This window comes from Rhincodon typus, chromosome 5, assembly GCF_021869965.1.
Source record: "Rhincodon typus isolate 14 chromosome 5, sRhiTyp1.1, whole genome shotgun sequence".
Classification (NCBI taxonomy): Eukaryota; Metazoa; Chordata; class Chondrichthyes; order Orectolobiformes; family Rhincodontidae; genus Rhincodon; species Rhincodon typus.
The window spans coordinates 17,790,968-17,811,664 of NC_063336.1; the positions used below are offsets into that span (position 1 = coordinate 17,790,968).

The 20,697-nt window shown below is 41.1% G+C and overlaps 1 protein-coding gene across 1 annotated transcript in view; it reads right to left on the reverse strand.

The window, feature by feature from the left end:
• Window positions 1-13,569, reverse strand: part of mrps5 (mitochondrial ribosomal protein S5) — a 27,124-nt gene extending 13,555 nt beyond the window's left edge. The window contains exon 1 of the mRNA XM_048597342.1: window positions 13,477-13,569. Coding sequence (XP_048453299.1) covers window positions 13,477-13,549 — 73 coding nt within the window. The 5' untranslated portion in view covers window positions 13,550-13,569. The remainder of the gene's footprint in view (window positions 1-13,476) is intronic.
• Between the last annotated feature and the right edge of the window lie 7,128 nt (window positions 13,570-20,697).

Consider the following 20,697-nt stretch of genomic DNA (forward strand, 5'->3'; position numbering starts at 1 on the left):
AACGTTAACTCTGTTTTCTCCTTCACAGATGCTGCCAGACCTGCTGAGCTTTTTCAGCAACTTTGTTTTTGTTCCTGATTTACAGTAGCCGCAGTTCTTTTGGTTTTTATCTATATGGAGAGTCCAGTTGAGTTTCTGCTCAATGGTAACCCCTGGATGTTGATGATGGGAGATTCAGTGACAATGACACCATTCAACATCAGGGGGCAGTGGTTAGATTGTTTCTTATTGGAGATGGTCATTGGCTGGTATTTGAATGGCATGAATTTTACTTGCTACTTTTCAGCCCAAGTCTGAATATTGCCCATATCCTGTTGCATTTGGACGTGGACTGCTTCAATATTGGAGTCACGAATGGTGCTGAGCACTGTACAATCATTGGCAAACATCCCCATTTTTGACTTATGATGGAGGGAAGGTCATTAATGAAGCAACTGAAGAGATTGGGTCCTCGACATTCTCCTGAGGAACTCCTGCAGAAATGTCTTGGAGATGAGATAACTGACGTCCAACAATCACAGCGATCTTCCTACGTGCCAGCTACGACTCCAACCAGTTTTCCTTCTTATTCCCATCGATTCCTGTTTAGGGCTCCGTGATGCCACATTCAGTTGAATGCAGCCTTGTTATCAAGGGCTCTGTCACTCTCACTTCACCTCTGGAACTCAGCTCTTTTGCCCATGTTTGAACCAAAGGCTATAATGAGGTGGAACCCAAACTGGGAGTCAGCGGGACTGTTCTTGTATCAATATATCCCACCAATACAAATACAGCCAGACTACTGGATTTTGTTTCCTCTTCCAGATTACACCTCTGAAACCTTGTCAAGGATCCTCTATGTCTTTGTTATGCCGACATGGTACCTTGATTACATTATCCATTGACACCTGCTCAGCTTTCACATGGATGACCAAGTTTAGCTCAGGGCTGGGCAGATCAAAACCAATGACATTGGCACCACCATAAACTCTAACCCCTTGCTACCAACTCCATCTCCCCTGCGGTCTTAGCCCTACTTTCAGGCTGAGAAGTCTCCTTGCAAACTTCATGATATGTTCAGTTCCAAGCTGAATTTAGTACTTAAGGTGCTGGACTAGAAGGTTGAGAGTTTACTAATGCTCTTCAGAGGATATAAACCACAACACCCCTCCACAGAGGGAACACTTCCACGAGCCTGAATCATCCTCGCATTCAGTCTCTGCAACGCCATCGTTGCTGGCTTGCTAGCCAACCATAAAAACCTGTATCTGACACAGCACCCATACTCTTGCTGATACAAGTCATCTCCTCATTCAACGATACACTACAATCAAAATCCTGCCCTATCCATGAATCAGTATACAACTTCTCCCCTATGTCGACCATCTCCTCCGGCTATACATCCCTCCTGATTTTTTCATTCCTTTAAGTCTAATTGTCTGTGCATCCCTCATTTTGACCTCCTGGATGTCCGAAAGACCCCTCAGCCTTTGATGAAGAAATAGTTGACCAATAATGTGGCTATACTTTCCTCCCTTTTGTTTACTTGCAAAACATTTCAGATATAAAAGATGCTATGCAAATGAAAGTTGGCACCGTCACATTCTTTCTGGTTGCCTTTTTGTTCTAAAAAGTCTAAAGACTCTAGGCTTTCCTCATCCTTCAAATAGGTCATCTGTGCTCAGTGTCATGGCCCCTTGAGTTTCACCAGCTGACTGGAACATCTCCACAGCCAGAAATGTATACAATATTCAAGGTGCAATCTGACTAGACCACTACACAGCGTGAGCAAGACTTGGAAAAAGCTGGGAATACTCCAGTTTGGGCAGCTTTCAAAAAAGATCAACAGCCTGCAATTTTAACTTCATCTCTCATCTTGGTCTCATATCTCAGACTTCCAGAATTTACATTGCTTTGTCTTTACATTTGAGCCTGACTTTCTTTTCCTTGCATTTTATTTTTTTTTTCAAATTCTATTTTGATTTGATCTTCTGATTATATCTTCTACTTCTGCAGGTCAATAAAGGTGTTAATTTTACTCTCAACTTCTTAAGTTACGTTAAGTTGTCCAGTTTTCTTCCTAGTGTCAATACTTCATTTCCTTTACATTACATTTCACCCTCCATTGTCCTGTCCACTCAAATTTTGTGGAATTGTTTACATTATTCAAGCTTTATATCAAAATAGGAAGCAATTTTGCAGAAATAGTGATTTTTGAACGATATGGAAGTAATTATATTTCTTCAGACTGAACCTTCAATCTTTTCTCCAATTCTGGCTTTCCATCCTCCAATGACCATTTCCCAATCTCCTAATCTAGTATCTTAATCTTTTTGAGGCTTATGGTTTCAATCTGTTTTCCTCCTAACTCCATCAATTTCACGGTGTTCGCTATTTTCCTCTAACAGCAGCATATTATATTTTTTCTAGCTTGCCCGACAACATAGTACCAAACAGGCGGTTATCTCCTTTATGCTGAGTCTCCACTGCTCCCCCATCCGTATCAGAGCACTTTTGCTGTGCGTCATAAAATCTTCCGCAACAGCTCCATGTGCATGAATTGAGCAATTACTTTGTCATGTTTTTGGTACTTTAACATTTTCGACAGGCCTTTGTGCAATTTTGGACATGTACATTACAAGTGTCAACATATAAAACTTAACCAGACTTTAAGATTGTTTAAAAAAAATCCAGCACCAAATCTTTGCAGAAACAAATCAAGAAAGCTAATGGAATGCTGGCATACAAGGACGCAGAAGTTATGGTGCAGTTATACAAAACCCTGGTTAGATCCCACTTGGAGTACAATGAGCAGATCTGGGCACAATACCTCAGGAAGGATATACTGGCCTTGGAAGGAGTACAATGTACAAGTTACAAATCTTCAAGATATTAACAGGAAAAGACAGGGTAAATAAACTATTTCCAGTAGTTGGCTATTCTAGAACTATTCTGAGAATTAGGGCCATATTGCTCAGGAAAGATGTTAGGAAGCACTTATTCATACAAAACTTGCAGATGTTTGGTACACTCTTCCACAAATGGTAGTGGATGATGGATCAGTTGATAATTTTAAATTGGAGATAGATAGATTTTTGTTCAGCAAAGGCATAAACGGATCTGGGCCAAAGGCAGGTATATGGAATTAGGTCTCATTGCACGGTGGAACAGATGAATGGCTTATTCCAGTTACCGTGTTCCTATGAATCAAACCTGTATAGCTCGTTCTCTCTAATTTGGGGAATTATGATCCCAATTATGATCGAATATTAGCCTGCGCTATATTCCTAGGTAAACATCGAATCACATTCGATAACACTTTCAATGATCAAGAAAGAAATTTTAGTACACAAATTATTATTATTACCACAACAGTATAATTATGATTTAATTACAGATTACTGTGTGATGGTATAAAGAACGTGCTACAGTGCTATTTTCAGACAGTAATAGGTAGCAGTGATCCAACTGAATGCCAATCATGCATAATTAAAATCCAGGTTAGTTGGTATTTACAATGGATTATTTTCATCTTCGCAGATTAAATTATAGTGTGTAGTCAATTTATCAATACTGTAACTTTATCGATAATGACCCGTAGCAGGTTTAAATAATTATGATCCATAATGTTTTAATTATAGGCTGAATCAATAGAAATAAAAAGTACCCATTTGATTTGTCATTATATGCAAGCACAGAGGGCTTCTTAGTCACATGTACTTTACAGAATGGCTAATCCAAAACTCCCATACCGAAGTAAATGAAACATAATAAGCTGGTATTTGAACAGGTCATTTGATAAAGCTTCATAATTGAATGCTTTAAGGAATATTAAAGCTCAAGGAATTAAAATATGATTATTGAGAATTGACAAATCCTTAGAATGCAGACAACGCTGAATTATCATTTAAATGAAAGAGTTTTGAATGGGATCATGATTCACTGAGCGCTAAAGAACTGAGTGCCACAGTGCTAGATGATTTTTGAGAAGAATAGTTCTGTGTTGTTATCAACTGCTACATTGGTACTAAGATGCATGCCCAAGTGATAAATAAAGATAGCCCTTAAAGGAAATCCAGTTTAGTTAAATGAATTAGCTTTGTAACTGCGGATGATTTTATTAATTTGCACAAACACAAGGGATACATAATTGGAACAGAAATAAAATTTGTATACGATGAAATAGTCCAATAGTAATCTTTTATTAGCGACAACGATACTTAAGTACAAACGCATCTTTAAAATCTAATCTTGTAGAGATCATACGTCAGATCCTCCTGGCAATATTGCATGAGGCTTTGAGAAAACACAGTAACAGATGTCATGGGATTCAGGTTCTAAAGTCTACTGCGATAAGTTGGATAGTGGATTCATTCCAGCATGAAAAGAGGGATAACTCAGCTGGCAGCTCAGAGTTATGCTGTTAGTTTGTTCCTTGGATTGAACCCAAGAAGCATTTGCTCGTTGAGTGGTGATTAATTTTTTAAACAATACGAAAAAGTCTTTTTCTAACAAGTAGAGGACCTACTCCTGAACCATGAAAGTTTCTCAAGAAATCCAGTGCAACTAAATTGACAAAACTAACCAGAGGTGAACTCTCACAATCAGACTTTACTGTCTTTGTTAGCTAGATCATTTCTAGAAGACAAAATTATCTCCTTCACGTATTTGCTCAAACACTCATTTAGCCCTTGCATTAGGAGTGTGACAACAAGTTGGAACATCAACTCATACCAAACTGTCTAATATTGGGATAGCGATGTTTGTCACCATTTCTTAATGGCTGGGTCAAAAGTCTGGTAGAGCATTTCCTAACTAATCCTACTGTGGAAGCATCATCATGATGGACTGCAACTGTTCATGTAGAAGGCACTGCCACCGATAATCAGGGGTAGACAATGAAATGTGGATGTCAGCATCACACCTCCTAAATAACCAGGAAATGAAAAGACCTGAACAGAATGGACCTAGCTTCTATACTACAAGGAACCACTGATATAGGACAAATTCTCGTCCTTTAGTGTGTTAACAGATGAGCAAGGAGGCTGTTCACGTCAAACTATATAAAAGTGCAACAACAAAATTAACCAATTTTAATCAAGGCTAAAAAAAATTTACAACTCCCTTCCTGCAGGTTCATTGGTCAACTGACTAAACGCCAGACCAGAATACCAAATTTATATTACCATCTGACCAGGGACCAGCAAATTATTTTAAAAGTAGACCCTTGAACTCTTCTTCACTGACCCTGGACCGTTTTGAATGAAAAGACAGAATAATCATTGAAAACTTTACAATAAGATCCTCCCTTTCTGTTGGGCACAATTGAATGATGATAGCATTTTGAAAGTCAATTGCAGCACCTTCTAAAGGTTACATTCTCACTGAATGCTGGAAATGGATTTTAACAAAGTACACTTTCAATTAACCAGGTTAGTGGATGAATCTTCCCAGGGCCTGAACGATATCAGCTATGACGAGAAATATACGGGAAAAGTGAGATGTGGAGCAAGGCCCTCCTTGATGTTGAGACCAAAAGGTGTAATTTTCCGCATAAGCCCTGAACATTGTGACAAGCTTCTCGCAAGTGAGTAGCAAGAGGCTTACTGAAGGGGATTATCACTCATCATCACTCAACAGCACCTAATCTCACCTCATTAAATATGCAGGCTCCATTTCTCCCATGTGCCAAACAGAAACCAGACCCTGAGGATTCCTGCAGTGAAAGTCTGAGTGGGTATGTTATTGGAGAAGATACTGAGGGACAGGATCAACCAACATTTAGATAGTCAAGGTCTGATTAGGGATAGACAGTATGGATTTGCTCACGGGAAATCATGTCTGATAAATCTTTTAGAGTTTTTTAAGAGGTAACCAAGAGGATGGATGAGGGTAGGGCAGTGGATATTGTCTAAATAGACTTTAGTGAAGCCTTTGACAAGGTCCCGCACAGCAGGCTAGTCATGAAGGTTAGGTCGCATGGGATCCAGGGAGAGCTAACTAATTGGATTCAAAATTGGCTCCATGGTAGGAAGCAGAGGGTGATGGATGAAGGCTGTTTTTCAGACAGGAGGCCTGTGACTAGATGTGCCACAGGGGTTGGTGCTGTGACCTTTGTTATTTGTTATTTACATAAATGATCTGGATGTGAATGTACAAGGCATGATTAGTAAGTTTGCGCATGATACAAAATTAGGAGGTATCGATGATGGAGAAGAAGGTTATCAAAAATAACAGAAGGATCTTGACCAGACAGGGAAGTAGGCTGAGGACTGGAAAATGCAATTCAACACAGGTAAGGATGAGGTGTAACGTAAGGAAAGTCAAACCAAGATAGGACTTTTACAGTAAATGGTAAGGTCCTGAGGAATATTGTGGAACAGAGGGACCTAGGAGTACAAGTACACAGTTTGCTGAAACTGCCATCACTGGTGGGTGGGGTGGTGAAGAAGCCATTTAGCATGTTGGCTTTCATTGGTTGAGGTATTGAGTATAGGAGTTGGGACTTTAGGTTACAGTTGTACAAGTCATTGGTGAGGCCATACATGGGAGTATTGAGTACAGTTTTGGTCATCCTGTTATAGGAAAGACATAGTTAAACTGGAAAGTGTAGGAAGAAGATTTATGAGGATGTTGCCAGGACTAGTCGGCCTGAGTCATAGGGAGAGGTTGGCCAGGATAGGACTTTATTCTTTGGTACGTAGGAGAATGAGGGGTGACCTTATTGAGGTGTATAAAATCATGAGGGGCATGGGCAGGATGAATGCGTAAAGTCTTTTTCCCAGGGATGGGAAACTGAAAACTAGAGGGCATAGGTTTAAGGTGAGAGGGAAAGATTTAAGACGGACCTGCGGGAAACTTCTTCACACAGAGTGGTGCATATATGGAATGGGCGGCCAGAGAAAGCGGTTGAGGCAGGTACAATAGCCACATTCCAAATAATCATTTGGATAGGTACATGGATAAGGAGGGCTAAGAGGGATATGGAGCAAATGTAGACAATTGGAATTAGCTGAGTGGGCACCATGGTCAGCATGTTCCAAAGGGCCTGTTTACATGTTGTGTTACTCTGACTCTATTTGTATGATCAAGAAGTTTGGGGATGACAGAAAAATTGGCGTGGTGTCATATAACGAGAAGGATAGTTACAAAGTGCAGGAGGCTCCACGTCCATAGATCCCTCAAAGTTGCCACCCAAGTTGACAGGATTGTTAAGAAGGCGTACGGTGTGTTGGCTTTCATTGGCAGGGGAATTGAGTTTAAGAGCCGCGAGATTATGCTGCAGCTCTATAAAACCCTGGTTAGACCACACTTGGAATATTGTGTTCAGTTCTGGTCGCCTCATTATAGGAAGGATGTGGAAGCTTTAGAGAAGTTGCAGAAGAGATTTACCAGGATGCTGCCTGGACTGGAGGGCAGGTCTTATGCGGAAAGGTTGAGGGAGCTAAGGCTTTTCTCATTGGAGCAAAGAAGGATGAGAGGTGACTCGATAGAGATGTACAAGATGATGAGAGGCATAGAGTGGATAGCCAGAGACTTTTTCCCCACGGTGGAAATGATTATTACAAGGGGGCATAATTTTAAGGTGACTGGAGGAAGATATAGGGGAGACATCAGAGGTAGGTTCTTTACACAGAGGGGTGGGTGCGTGGAATATGGTGCCGGCGGTGATAGTGGATTCAAATACATTAGGGACATTTAAGCAACTCTTGGATAGGCACATAGATGATCGTAAAATGTAGGGTATGCAGGGTAGTTTGATTTTAGGGTATGATAATAGGTTGGCACAACATCGTGAACTTAAGGACCTGTACTGTGCTGTACTGTTCTATGTTCTATGTTCCCTACAAACTGTTCAGGTGGGCAGTATAGAAGTAAATGGAAGTCAACCTGGTGAAGCGTGAGTTAAGGCACACAGGAGGGGCTGACAAGGCAAGGGATTATACCAAAAATGGTAGCACCCTAGAAAGTACTGAAGATCATGAGGATCTTGGCGCGCATATCCTAGATCTCTAAAGATAGCACGGCAGGTAGATAAGATAGTTGAGGAGACATGCAGCACACTTGCTAAGAATACAAAAGCAAACAAGTTGTGTTGGAATTGTACAAAATGCTGAATAGGTCACAACTGGAGTGCTGTGTGCACTTCTGGTCACCACATTTTAAATAAATATGCATTTACGTGATATACTGTTGCTGGTTGGGCCAGCATTTATTGCTCATCCCTAGTTGTCCTTGAGAAACTGGTAGTGACCTGACTTCTTGAACTGCTGCAGTCTATTTGCTGTTGGTAAACCCACAATGCTGTTAGGGAGGGAATTCCAGGATTTTGACCCAGTGACAGTGAAGATACAGCAATACATTTCACAGTCAGGATAGTGAGCGGTTTGGAAGGGAACTTGCAGGTGGTGGTGTTTCCATGCATCTGCTGCCCTTGTCCTTCTAGACGGAAGTGGTAATGGGTTTAGAAGGTGCTATCTAAGGAGACTTGGTGAATTTAAGACAATAAGACTATAAAACATAGGAGCAGAAATTAGGCCACTCAGCCCATCGAGTCTGCTCTGCTATTAAATCATGGCTGATAAGTTTCTCAACCCCATTCTCCCGCTTTCTCCCTGTAATCCTCGATCCCCTTGACAATCAAGAACTTGAGTAAATATATTCAATGACATGGCTTCCACAGTCTTCTGTGGCAGTGAATTCCATAGATTCATCACTCTCTAGCTGAAGAAGTTTTTTCTTATCTCTGATCTAAAAGGTCTTCCCTTTACTCTAAGGCTGTGCCCTCGGGTCCTAGTCTCCTACCAATGGAAATATCTTCCCAACATCCACTCTGTCCAGGCCATTCAGTATTCTGTAAGTTTCAATTAGATCCCCCCCCTCATCATTCTAAACTCCATAGAGTTTAGACCCAGAGTCCTCAAACATTCCTCATATGTTAAGCTTTTCATTCCTCAGACCATTCTCGTGAACCTCCTCTGAACCCACTCCAGGACCAGTACATCTTTCTTGAGATATGGGGCCCAAATCTGCATACAAAACTATAAAGCTCTGGTCAGGCCATGTTTTAGAGAGCCTCACAAGTCCATCCCTGCTTTTATATTCAAGTCCTCTCAAAATAAATGCCAAAGTTGCACTTGCCTTCCTAACTACTCACTCAACTTGCAAGTTTACCTTGAGAGAATCCTGCACTAGAACTCCCAAGTCCCTTTGCACTTAAGATTTCTGAATTTTCTCCCCATTTAGAAAATAGTCCAAGCTTTTATTCTTCTTACCAAAGTGCATGACCTCACATTTTCCCACGTTGTACTCCATCTGTCACTTCTTTGCCCACTCTGCTGACCTGTCCAAATCCTTCTGCAGCCTCCCCACCTCCTCAAAACTACCTGTCCCTCCACCTATCTTTGTGTCATCTGCAAACTTAGCGAGAATGCCCTCAGCTCCATCATCTAAATCATTAATGTACAAACTGAAAAGTTGTGGTCCCAACACTGACCCTAGTGAAACACCACTTGTCACCGGCTGCCATCCTGAGAAAGACCCTTTTTTATCCCCACTCTCTGCTTTCTGCCAGATAGCCAATCTTCTATCCATGCTAGCACCTTGCCACTAACACGATGGTCCCTTATTTTACTCAGCAGCCTCCTGTGCAGCACCTTGTCAAATGCCTTCTTTAAGTCCAGGTAGATAACATCCATCTCCTTGGTCTAACCTGCTTGTTACTTCCTCAAAGAATTCTAACAGATTTGTCAGGCATGACCTCCCCTTGATGAAGCCATGCTGACTTTGCCCTATTTTACCGTGCACTTCCAAATATTCAGAAATCTCATCCTTCATAATGCACTCTAAAATCTTACCCACGAACGAGGTTAGGCTAATCAGCTGTAATTTTCAATCTTTTGCCTTACTCCCTTTTTAAACTGGGGTGTCACGTTAGCCATTTTCCAGTTCTCTGGGACCTTCCCTGGCTCTAGCGATTTCCTGATAGATCACCACCAACGTCTCCACTATCTCTTCCGTTATCTCCTTAAGAACTCTGGGGTGTAGTCCATCGGGTCCTGGTTATTTATCCACCTTCAGGCCATTCAGTTTTTCTAGCACCTTCTTCTTGGTGATGGCCACCATACTCAGCCCTGCCCCCCGACTCTCTCAAATTTTTGGGATATTACTCGTGTCTTCCATTGTGAAGATTGACGAAAAGTAATTATTCAGGTCCTCAGCTATTTCCTTGCTCCTCACTACTATCTCTCTAGCAGTCCAATGTCCACTTTTGCCCTTATATAGAAACTCTCACAGTCCTCCTTTATATTACTGGCTAGCTTACCCTCATTTAATCTTTTCCCTCATTTTGTTTTTTTTCTGTTGCTCTCTTTTGGTCCTTGTAAGCTTCTCAATCCTCTGGTTTTCCACTGCCCTTTGCCACATTTATATGCTTTCTCTTTTGCTTTTGTGCTATCCCGGAGTTCCCTAGTTAGCCACGGGGTTGCCTTATCATCCCTGTACCATGCTTCTTCTTCCTAGGGATGAATTTTTTGCTGTGTCTCCTGAATTACTCCTAGGAACCCCTGCTATTAAACATTAGTGTTAGAGGGAGCAGATGATTCCAGATGTCATGTCAACTAAGCAGGCTGCTTTGTCCTGGATGGTATCAATCTTCTTGAGTGCTGTTGGAGCTGCACCCATCCAGGCAAATGGGGAGCATTCCAACACAGTTCTAACTTGTACCATGTAGATGATGGACAGGATTTTGGGTGTCAGGATGTGAGTTATTCACTGCAGAATTCCTAGCCTCTGACCTGTTCTTGTAGCCACATCATTTATATGATCATTTTAGTTCAGTTTCTGGTCAATGGTGAGCCCAGGATGTTGATACTGGGTGATTCAGCGATGATAGCACTGTTGAATCTCAAGGGGCCATGGTCAGATTCTCTCTCTTTGGAAATGGCCATTGCCTGACAAAGAATTGAATGTTGCTAGCCCAAGCCTAGATATTTTTTAGGTTGTGCTGCATTTGGGCACGGACTACTTCAGTATCTGAGGAGTCGCAAATGATTCTGGACATTGCACAATCATCAGTGGACATCCCCATTTCTGAACGTATGATGAGGGGGCAAGGATATCGATAACGCAGCTGAAGGTGGTTGGGCCAAGGACACAATCCCGAGGAGCTCCTGCAGAGCTGTCCTGGACTGAGATGACTGACCTTCGACCGCCACAATCATCTTCCTTCCTGCTAGGTACAACCCCAACTAGTGGACAGTTTATCTCCCTACCCCAATTCCCATTGACTCTAGTTTTACTCCTTGATGCCACATTTGGTCAAATGCAGCCATGATGTCAATTCCAAAAATGATGTGAATATACTAGAGGGTGCAGAGGAAATTTAACACAATGCTGTCTGCACCAGAGGGTCTGAGATATGAGGAAAGATTGAATAAGCTGGGTTTGTTTTCCTTGGAACAGCAAAGGTTGAGAGGGGACCTGATACAGGTACATAATACCATAATATACAGATAAGGTGAATAGCAAGACACTTACTCCATTAGTAGAGGGACTAATAACCAGAGGGCACAGATTCAAGGGACAAGATAGAACACTAAAAGAGACATTCAGGAGAAATCTTTTCACACAAAGGGTGGTTAGAGTCTGGAACTTACTACCTGAAAACTCTTGTAACATTTAAGCAGTCTTTAGGCATTCACTTGCATTGTCACAGCCTCCAAGGCAATAGGACCAAAAACTGTAAAATGGGATTACAGTAACCAGATCTTTGTTGACTGGCTCTGACATGGGGACCGAATGGCCTCCTCCTGTGCTGTAAATATCTATGAGCCAATGGAGAGGGGCTCCAGAAGGGCACAGTATCCAGTTAATGAGTCTGAGACAATTGCATGAGTAAACTCACCATGTCTCACAGACAGAAATCCCCTATGAAACTTGACCAAACTGACACTAAGCTGATTTCTGGCAGAATACATCCCAGTATTTCCAAAGCCGTTGAAACCGCAAAAATAGGGCACGGTAAGGAACTGGTTTGGGATGAATAATGCAAGTTGTTAGGCTCATGTTGTCTATTCCTCCAGGGATGAAGGCCGTTTCAGCATATGAGCGATCTGCCACTTTGATATAGAGTGCGTTTCACTGAAGGAGATGTTCCCTTTCAAATGAGGCAGTAAATTCAGGCTATGTTTGTTAGTTGGTGTGAATACAAGAGATCCCACGGTACTACCAAGAAGAGCAGGGATTCTTCCACAATTGCTCATTTGATTTATTGCTATGTGCTAATTATCTGCTGGGTTACCCAGGCAACAAACAGTACCTACACTTCTTGAAAAAGCTTTTCAACCAGTTAGTGACTTTCGACAATCAGAACTTGCATTTACATTAGATGGGCAGCACAGTGGCTGGCACTATTATGTCACAGCGCCAGAGACCCGGGTTCAATTCCACCCTCAGGTGACTGTCTGTGTGGAGTTTGTGTGGGTTTCCTCCGGGTGGTTTGGTTTCCTCCCACAGTCCAAAAATGTGCAGCTTAGGTGGACTGACCATGCTAAATTTTCCATAGTGTCCGGGGATGTGCAGGTTAGGTGGACTAGCCACAGGAAATGTGGGGTTATAGGGCTGGATGATCTTCAGAGGGTCGGTACAAACTTGATGGGCCCAATAGCCTCTTTCTGCACTATAGGAATTCTGAGATTCTAGGACTGCACAGACTGCTAGTTATTTAACTTTAATGCTCTCATCAGTCACATTATACCATACTCGCTGGCATCTTACTCTGCAGGACAAGGTAGTGGACAAGCAGAGGCAGCAGGATCTAACCAACAGGGAATACGCACAGCTACGTGCACTCAACCCTATGGAGATGGTACTTGAGATCATGTCTAAGGCCATGGCCAGCAAGCAGACTGAAACCAAAGAAGATGAGAATATCCTCAAATCTAACCCTTCTTCTAACCTCTCACCCCTTCCTCATACCACAATTAATTTCCAAGCTACAGGCAGTGTGACATTCGTCTGTGCTCCGCCACTCCAGCGCACACATATTTTCACACTTCTCCTTGCTTGTACCAAAGAACTCCTGCCATTCCTCATTCACCAGTTAAGATACGAAAAAGTGATGTTGGGAAGCATGTAAAGGACTATTGAACACATGATGAAACTATAGGCCTGAATGTGCTGCAGTGGCAGGAGGGAGAAAGTTTAACACAGGTGTCAGTTCTCCCAAGGTCATGTTTGCACATGAGCACTTGGTATAATCATCTTCCCCTCCCAGTGTATCTTTAGTTGCCTCAAACATCGAATGATTTGTTCCATTCATGCTATTTCAACATTATTTAGTTTCAAAATGATTACAAGATAAGGTTTGCCCACGATAAAATTGAAGTATAAGCTAACAATATCAGATCATCCAGGTAAATGTGTTTTCTTCGCTTTCTCTTTTGATGACCTTGATAGAAAAGTTAAGCCAACTGGTTCCTTCATCTCAGAACTTACCTGCAGCTCCATTTGCATTTCCAACTGCCACCAGAGCACTGACCGATCTCTTCCTTCCTTCTTTTGCTGTCATATTGAAGACACTTTTAACCTGTCAAAAAAGAATAAGGTTGATTAAATATTAAAAAGACAAGCTGCACAGCATCTCTGCACCAGAAAATGCTAGGTGAGTCAAGACAAAAACTAAAGCTCCCAAGAATGCACTGCCTTAAGCAAGTCAGTCATTTTTCATGGCGTAATCCTACACTGTGTTTTAAGTGCTTTTAACAAATATTCTGGAGGTTTTGTGCCCTTTGTATATAGAGTTTTTGTTCAAGAGTTCCCTTCATCTCAGCTTTGCATACAGCTCACTCACCAAAAGCATTGCAACACATTTAATTGCAGGTTGCTATCATTATACCTATAAACGACACTGACATTTGGCATTTACTACTCATTGTATTAGCCAAACATGTTCACACTTTTATAACCCACTGATTTGAGCTATTTTTACAGACAGGATGAACTCCAGTTCAAAAGGTTTTAAAATGGTAAAAAATTGCAGCATGCTGCTGTGCAGAGGGACTTGGGTGTCCTTGTGCATGAATCGCTAAAAGTAGGATTGCAGGTGCAGCAGGTAATTAAAAAGGCAAATGGAATTTTGTCTGCCATTGCTAGAGGGATGGAGTTTAAAAACAGGGAGGCTATGCTGCAGCTGTATAGGGTCCTGGTGAGGCCACACCTGGAGTACTGTGTGCAGTTTTGGTCTCCTTACTTGAGAAGGGGTATACTAGCACTGGAGGGGGTGCAGAGGAGATTCACTCCGTTGATTCGAGAGTTGAGAGGGTTGGACTATGAGGAGAGACTGAGTAGACTGGGATTATACTCATTGGAATTCAGAAGAATGAGGGGAGATCTTATAAAACATAAGATTATGAAAGGAATAGATAAGGTGGAGGCAGGGAGGTTGTTTCCACTAGCAGGTGAAACTAGGACTAGAGGGCATCGCTTCAAAATAAAGGGAAGCAGATATAGGACTGAGCTCAGGAGAACTTCTTCACCCAAAGGGTTGTGAATCTGTGGAATTCCCTGCCCAGTGAAGCGGTTGAAGCTACCTTGCTGAATGTTTTTAAGGCAAGACTAGATAAATTTTTGAACAGTAAAGGAATTAAGGGTTATGGTGAGTGGGCTGGTAAGTGGAGCTGAGTCTCAAAAAGATCAGCCATGATCTTATTAAATGGCGGGGCAGGGTCAAGGGGCCGGATGGCCTACTCCTGCTCCTGCTTCTAGTTCTTATGCTCTTACGTTCTATTAGAATGTGGGAGCAACTCATTGTCAATAACTAAGAGTTCTGAGGGAAAGCAAAAGACCATGTTCCTGGGTTGGCCAATCACACAGGCAGCATGAAAAATTACAGCTGTTTTCGTTCTTTCATTAAAATAAGTTGCAGCATGTGCAGACCTTGCCCTTGGCAAAAGTAATACTAAAACTTTACATGTCACTTGTATAGCAGCTGAGAAGGTTGATCCATTTAGAGTAGAGAGAACATATTAATAGTGGGGCAAGGGAAGATGTTTAATTGAACTGGTAACACCAATCAGGCACTTCATACATTAGCTTGGGCTTTGATGAAACAATGCGGAAGCTTCAAATGACCTCAAGAAACCAGACTGGTTAGTAGAATGCCAAATTAGACCAAAAAACATAGGAACAGAATTAGACGGTTCAGTCCATTGACTCTGCTCTGACATTCAGTTATGGCGGAGATGTTTCTCAACCCCATTCACTTGCCTTCACACTAACTCACAGGGATAACGTTTCAAATTCTGTGGCCCTTTAGGGTTCTGAAGGAGGGTCACTGGACTCGAAATATTGACTCCGCTTTCTCTCCACAGATGATGTTAGACCAGCTGAGTTTCTCCAGTAGATTTCTGTTAATGCAATACACTCCGAGGGCAAATGAACTAAGTATATACTCAATGCTAAGATGCTAAAGGACATTATCAGTAGCATCTTAGACATTTTGATAAGGTTCCTACCTGACTGTTTTCAAAAACAATCTTGTTACGGTTTTCTGCATCCTTTCCCTACCAAATCAAACTGAATATGCTGGAAACACACAGCAGAACAAGTAGCATCAATGCAGAAAGGAGGGTGGAGTTAATGTTTTGGACTAATGGCCTTTTGACAGAACCAGTTTAGTCAAATAGATCCTGACCTATTATTATGTGCTAACACCATTTTGTTTTCATTTTAAATTCATTACCTGCAGTCTTTTAGAAATAAAAATAGAAATTGCTGGAAAAGCTCAGCAGGTCTGGTAGCATCTGTGGAGAGAAATCAGAGTTAACAAAGGGTCCAAGGGCTCTGGGTTCTGAGGAAGGGTCATTGGACCCGAAATGTTAACTCGGATTTCTCACCACAGATGCTGCCAGATCTGCTGAGCTTTTCCAGCAATTTCAATTTTTGTTTCTAATTTACAGCATCCACAGTTCTTTTAGTTTTTTTCTGCAATCTTTTGCTTTTTGTTGCATATTTGTTTTTCAGTGAGTTCTCTATATCAAACAGTATTCAGAGCTTGATCTGAACACAGCAGAGTAAAATTTTACATAAACTTTGTGGGCTTGCTGTTCTGGTGATCAGTGTTCTATTAGTTTTAGTAAATTGCTGTATTGTAGTAGAAGTGACATGTTGAGTATTTTATCAACAAATTACCGAGCACTTTTTGACTAACAGACAATATATTTAAAAATACAACTGTTAAATACATAACAACACTAAAATCCTTTCTTTTTCAGTATTCTCTGTTCCCATTGACTTTGTTATTAGTCTTGCTCCAAATCTGATGAATCTTAGTTCCTCACAATAAGTTAACTTTTGTGGGCCAAAAGTGAAACTTCTGCAGAGATACAAGCACCAACTCTGGGGCAAACCTTCTCAGCTCTTCCTGCATTGTTTCTGGTTTCTTTGACCATTCTCTTATCAATGCTATACTCTAACCTACACTTTTGTGCCTTTTACTTGCGTACCTGAAAGTCAACCACATAATTGCTTAATTCTCAAAAACAAGCAAGATTTAATTTCATCCTACTTCTTAACCAATTATTCATGTACCAGTAAGGCTTAGAACAAATTCATAAACAAAAATAGGTCAGATCTTGCTCTACACAAAATGGCTGCCATGCACATCCAGACAATTGCACTTATTGGATAAGGTGATCTCAGCTGTTGCTGATAAAGATTTTAAATGTTCTTTCATGGGATGTGGTCGACATCAGCAAAGCCAGAATGTTTTGGCCATCATCAGTTTCCACAACTGAATGGCTTTTTAAGTTGTTTCAGAGGGCAGTTATGAATCATGCAGACCAAACTAAGCAAAGATGACAAATTTCTGTCTTGAAAGGATATTAGTGAACTGGACTAGGCTTCATGACAATTGATCATAGTTTCACGGTCAGCATTACTAAGACTGGTTTTCAATATTATATATTAATTGGATTTAAATGCAACAGTTGCCACAGTGAGATTCAGCAGCTGCCACATCTCGAGGGGAATAGCCTCAGTCTCGGGATTACTTGTCTAGTGGCTTTACAACTAGGTCATAGTGTCCATGATAAAGGTACGATAAATCTGCAAATTTTTATCTTATTTTGTGCCACTGATATTGGGCAATTATCATCAGCATGGACATCAAGGTTTAAGACATGCATACAATTAGGAAAAGGAGATGTCCTCTTGGCCCCTTGAGCTTGCTACGTTATTTGGCAAGATTGTGGCTGATTTGATTACTCCATATACACATCAATCTTGACAAAATTTAACTCCTCGCTGATCAAGCATTTATGTCCGCCTTAAAAATATTCAAAAATTTTGCTTCTGCCGCCTTTTGAAGGAGTTCTAAAGACTCTCAATACTCCAAGAATTTCCCCTCTGCTTGGCCTTAAATCATTGACCGCTTAGTTTAAAAACAGTGACCCCCAGTTCTAGATTCTCCCACAGGAGGAAACATTCTTTCCCCATCCACCCTCTCAAGACCCCTTGTCGCAATCAAGTTAACTCTTACTCATAACGCCAAGACTTACAATCCAGGCCCGATCAACCTTTCCTCATAAGGTAACCTGTTCATACCAGATATTAATGCAGTAAAATCATCTGCAACCTCTTCTAATACATTTACAGCCTTTCCCAAACAAGGGAAACCAATATGGAACACAGTACTCCAGATTTGATATCACTAATGCCTTATAGAAATAAAACATATCTTTTGTATTTAATTCCTTTTACAATAAATAACATTGCATTAGCTTTCCCAATTACTTGCTGTACCAAAATACTGTGTTTTGTAATTAATACACCAGGACACACAGATCCCTCTGCATCTCACAGGTCAGCAATCCCTCATCATGGCAGCAGCTGATGCAATTACATTCAATGAATAAAACAACTTTAAAGCTAACTGTGGTAATATGTACAGGTTTGGGGGGGGTGGGGGGGGGGTGGTGGGAAGGGTGGTGGTGGAGATGAGGTGGTTGGTTGGTACACAGTGCTAGTAAGAAAAGGGGTTTGAGGATTTTGACCCATTGACAGTGAAAGAACAATGACATATTTCCAAGTCAGGATTATATGTGGTTTGGAGTGGATTGTATAGGTGGTTGTGTTTCCATACATTTGCTGCTCATTCTTCTGGATGGTACATGTTGTGGGCTTGGAAAGTGCCACTGAAGGAGAATAATTAACTTGCTGCAGTGAATCTCACAGATGGTACACATGTCTGTCACCGTGCGTTGCTTTGAAGAGTTAATGTTGAAAGTGGTGAATAAAATGGGCTACTTTGTCCTGGATAGTGTTGAGCATCTTGAGTATTGTTGGAACTGCACTCACCCAGGCAAATGGAAAGTACTCCTTTGCACTCCAAACATACGCTTCATAAGATGGAGGATAGACTTTGGGGAGTCAGGAGGCAAGTTACTCATTGCAGAATTCTTAGCCTCTGACCTGTTCTTGTCACCACAGCATTTACAAGGCTGCTATAGTCAGAGTCATACAGCATGGAAACAGACCCTTCAGTACAACCAGTCAATGCCAACCATAATCTCAAACTAAACTAGTCCCACATCCCGGTGAACAGTTCTTATTTATGTATTTATCTAAACATCTTTTAAATGTTGTAACTGAACCTCATCCACCACCTCCTCTGGAAGTTCATTCCACACACTAACCACTGTGTTAAAAAAAAAAGCCCCTTGTCTTTTTTAAATCTTTCTCCTCTCACCGTAAAAATTTGCTCCCTAGTCTTGAAGTTCTCCCACTCTAAGGAAAAGACACCTGCCATTCATCTTATCTATGCCCCTCATGATTTAATAAACCTCTACAAGATTACCCCTTAACCTCCTACCCTCCAGTGAAAAAGTCCCAGCCTATCCAATTTTGCCTTATAACTCAAATCCTCCATTCCCAACTACAGCCAGTTCAATAAATAGCATTTTCTGTTTTAAAAAGATGGCTCCGAACTCGATAATCACATTTTGTAGTCTGCTTTCAAAATTGGTCATTAGTTGTCTGCCAGCAGGCAGGACTTCAACACGAGCAGCAAGTTATCCAATCAGCCTAGGTAGTAAACAGAAACGCCTTGAAAATGGAAGATCTTAACAGAGACAGTGACTTTTCCCATTTATTCCAATTGATTTTTAATCTATTCCAAGGAACAATGAGCAGGGTTACAGGGAGAAGGTAACAGAATGGTGTTAAGAGATTTGTTCATTTGCAGAACTGGTGTTTTCAAGATGGGCTGAATGGACACCTCCACTGTTGTAACAATCCTGTTAAGGTTCTTGACAAAACTATCAGACCCTCCCTTTCATTTGTCGGTCCAAGGTCATATTGACAGACATGTGCAAGTGTATAAAACGACTGATTTTTAATCACAGCTTGAGAAACAGACATAAATGATAACTGCACTCCCCTTATTCATTGCGCAAACAATTTTACTTCATATCATCATGTCTCTGCTTACCAGATAGTCTTAAATCTGCAACCTGTTAAACAGTAAGGATTCCATTTAATTGATTTCCTCAACTGACATCTGGAGATTTCCTAACTGCTTTCAGAGATCGACACTGAAAGCCAAAATACTGGACAATAGGAGTACTGCCTGTGCACAACAAATTAAAATAAAAGCCTTCTCAAAGGCTCACTTCAAGGATTTTCAGCAAATAATGTGTGGATTCTGTAATTTACCAGCATACCTACTATCCTGCAGTAACCTTTTAGCATTTTGCCTGTTGTAAATGATCAAGACTGGGAGCTATTCTCAATTATTCTTAACACACAATCAGTAACTGGTTGCAGCACCCGAGTTTTCCAACTTGAATTTAGTTCTGTATCTGGATGTTTTACATTGAGGATACAAACTGTAATGAGAGTGCCTAGTGCATTCACTATTAAGGAATAAGACCTTGCAAGAATATTAGAACAATTTTCCTGGAAACTGCTATAAATTGGATATGCACAGTTCACTTGTATTTCATTTATATTACAGACCACTGAAGTTACAGTGACCCAGATTTTTCTATGTCTGTCAGAACAGATTTGCCAACAATAATCCTCTTTTAAATTATCCACTACTTGTTGGTATTCTGAAAATTTTGAATCTGGCTTGTTCTGAATGTGTATTATTGGAAGAAAATAGGGAGAAATCCAGTCAATGCAAAGGAGGAAATTTATGTGTGGAGTTGGAGAAAGTGGGCACTGTCATTAACAAATACTTTGCATCAGCATTCGCAAAGGAGAAGGACGTGGTGGTGGATGTTGAGTCTAGGGAGGGGTATGTTAATATTTTAGTGCATGTCAATATGAAAAAAAGGTGGTGTTGGGTTTTTGAAAAGCATTAAAGTAAACAAGTCCGCAGGACCTGATGGGCTCTATCCCAGAATGTGGAAGGAGGCAGATGAGGAAATTGCTAGGGACGGTGGATGAAATCTTTGAATCCTCTTTAGTCACAGAAGTGATTCCAGAGGACTGAACAATGGCCAATGTTATTTCTTTGTTTAAAATGAAGAACAGGGCTAATCTGGGAAACTACAGGACAGGGAGCCTTACATCAGTGGTAGGGGAAGATTCTTAAGGATAGGATTTACTCACATTTGGAAAAACATGGACTTATTTGTGATAAGCAGCATGGCTTTGTTCGGGGAGGGTCACGTATCACAAACTCGACTGAGTTTTTTGAGGAAGTGACAAAGG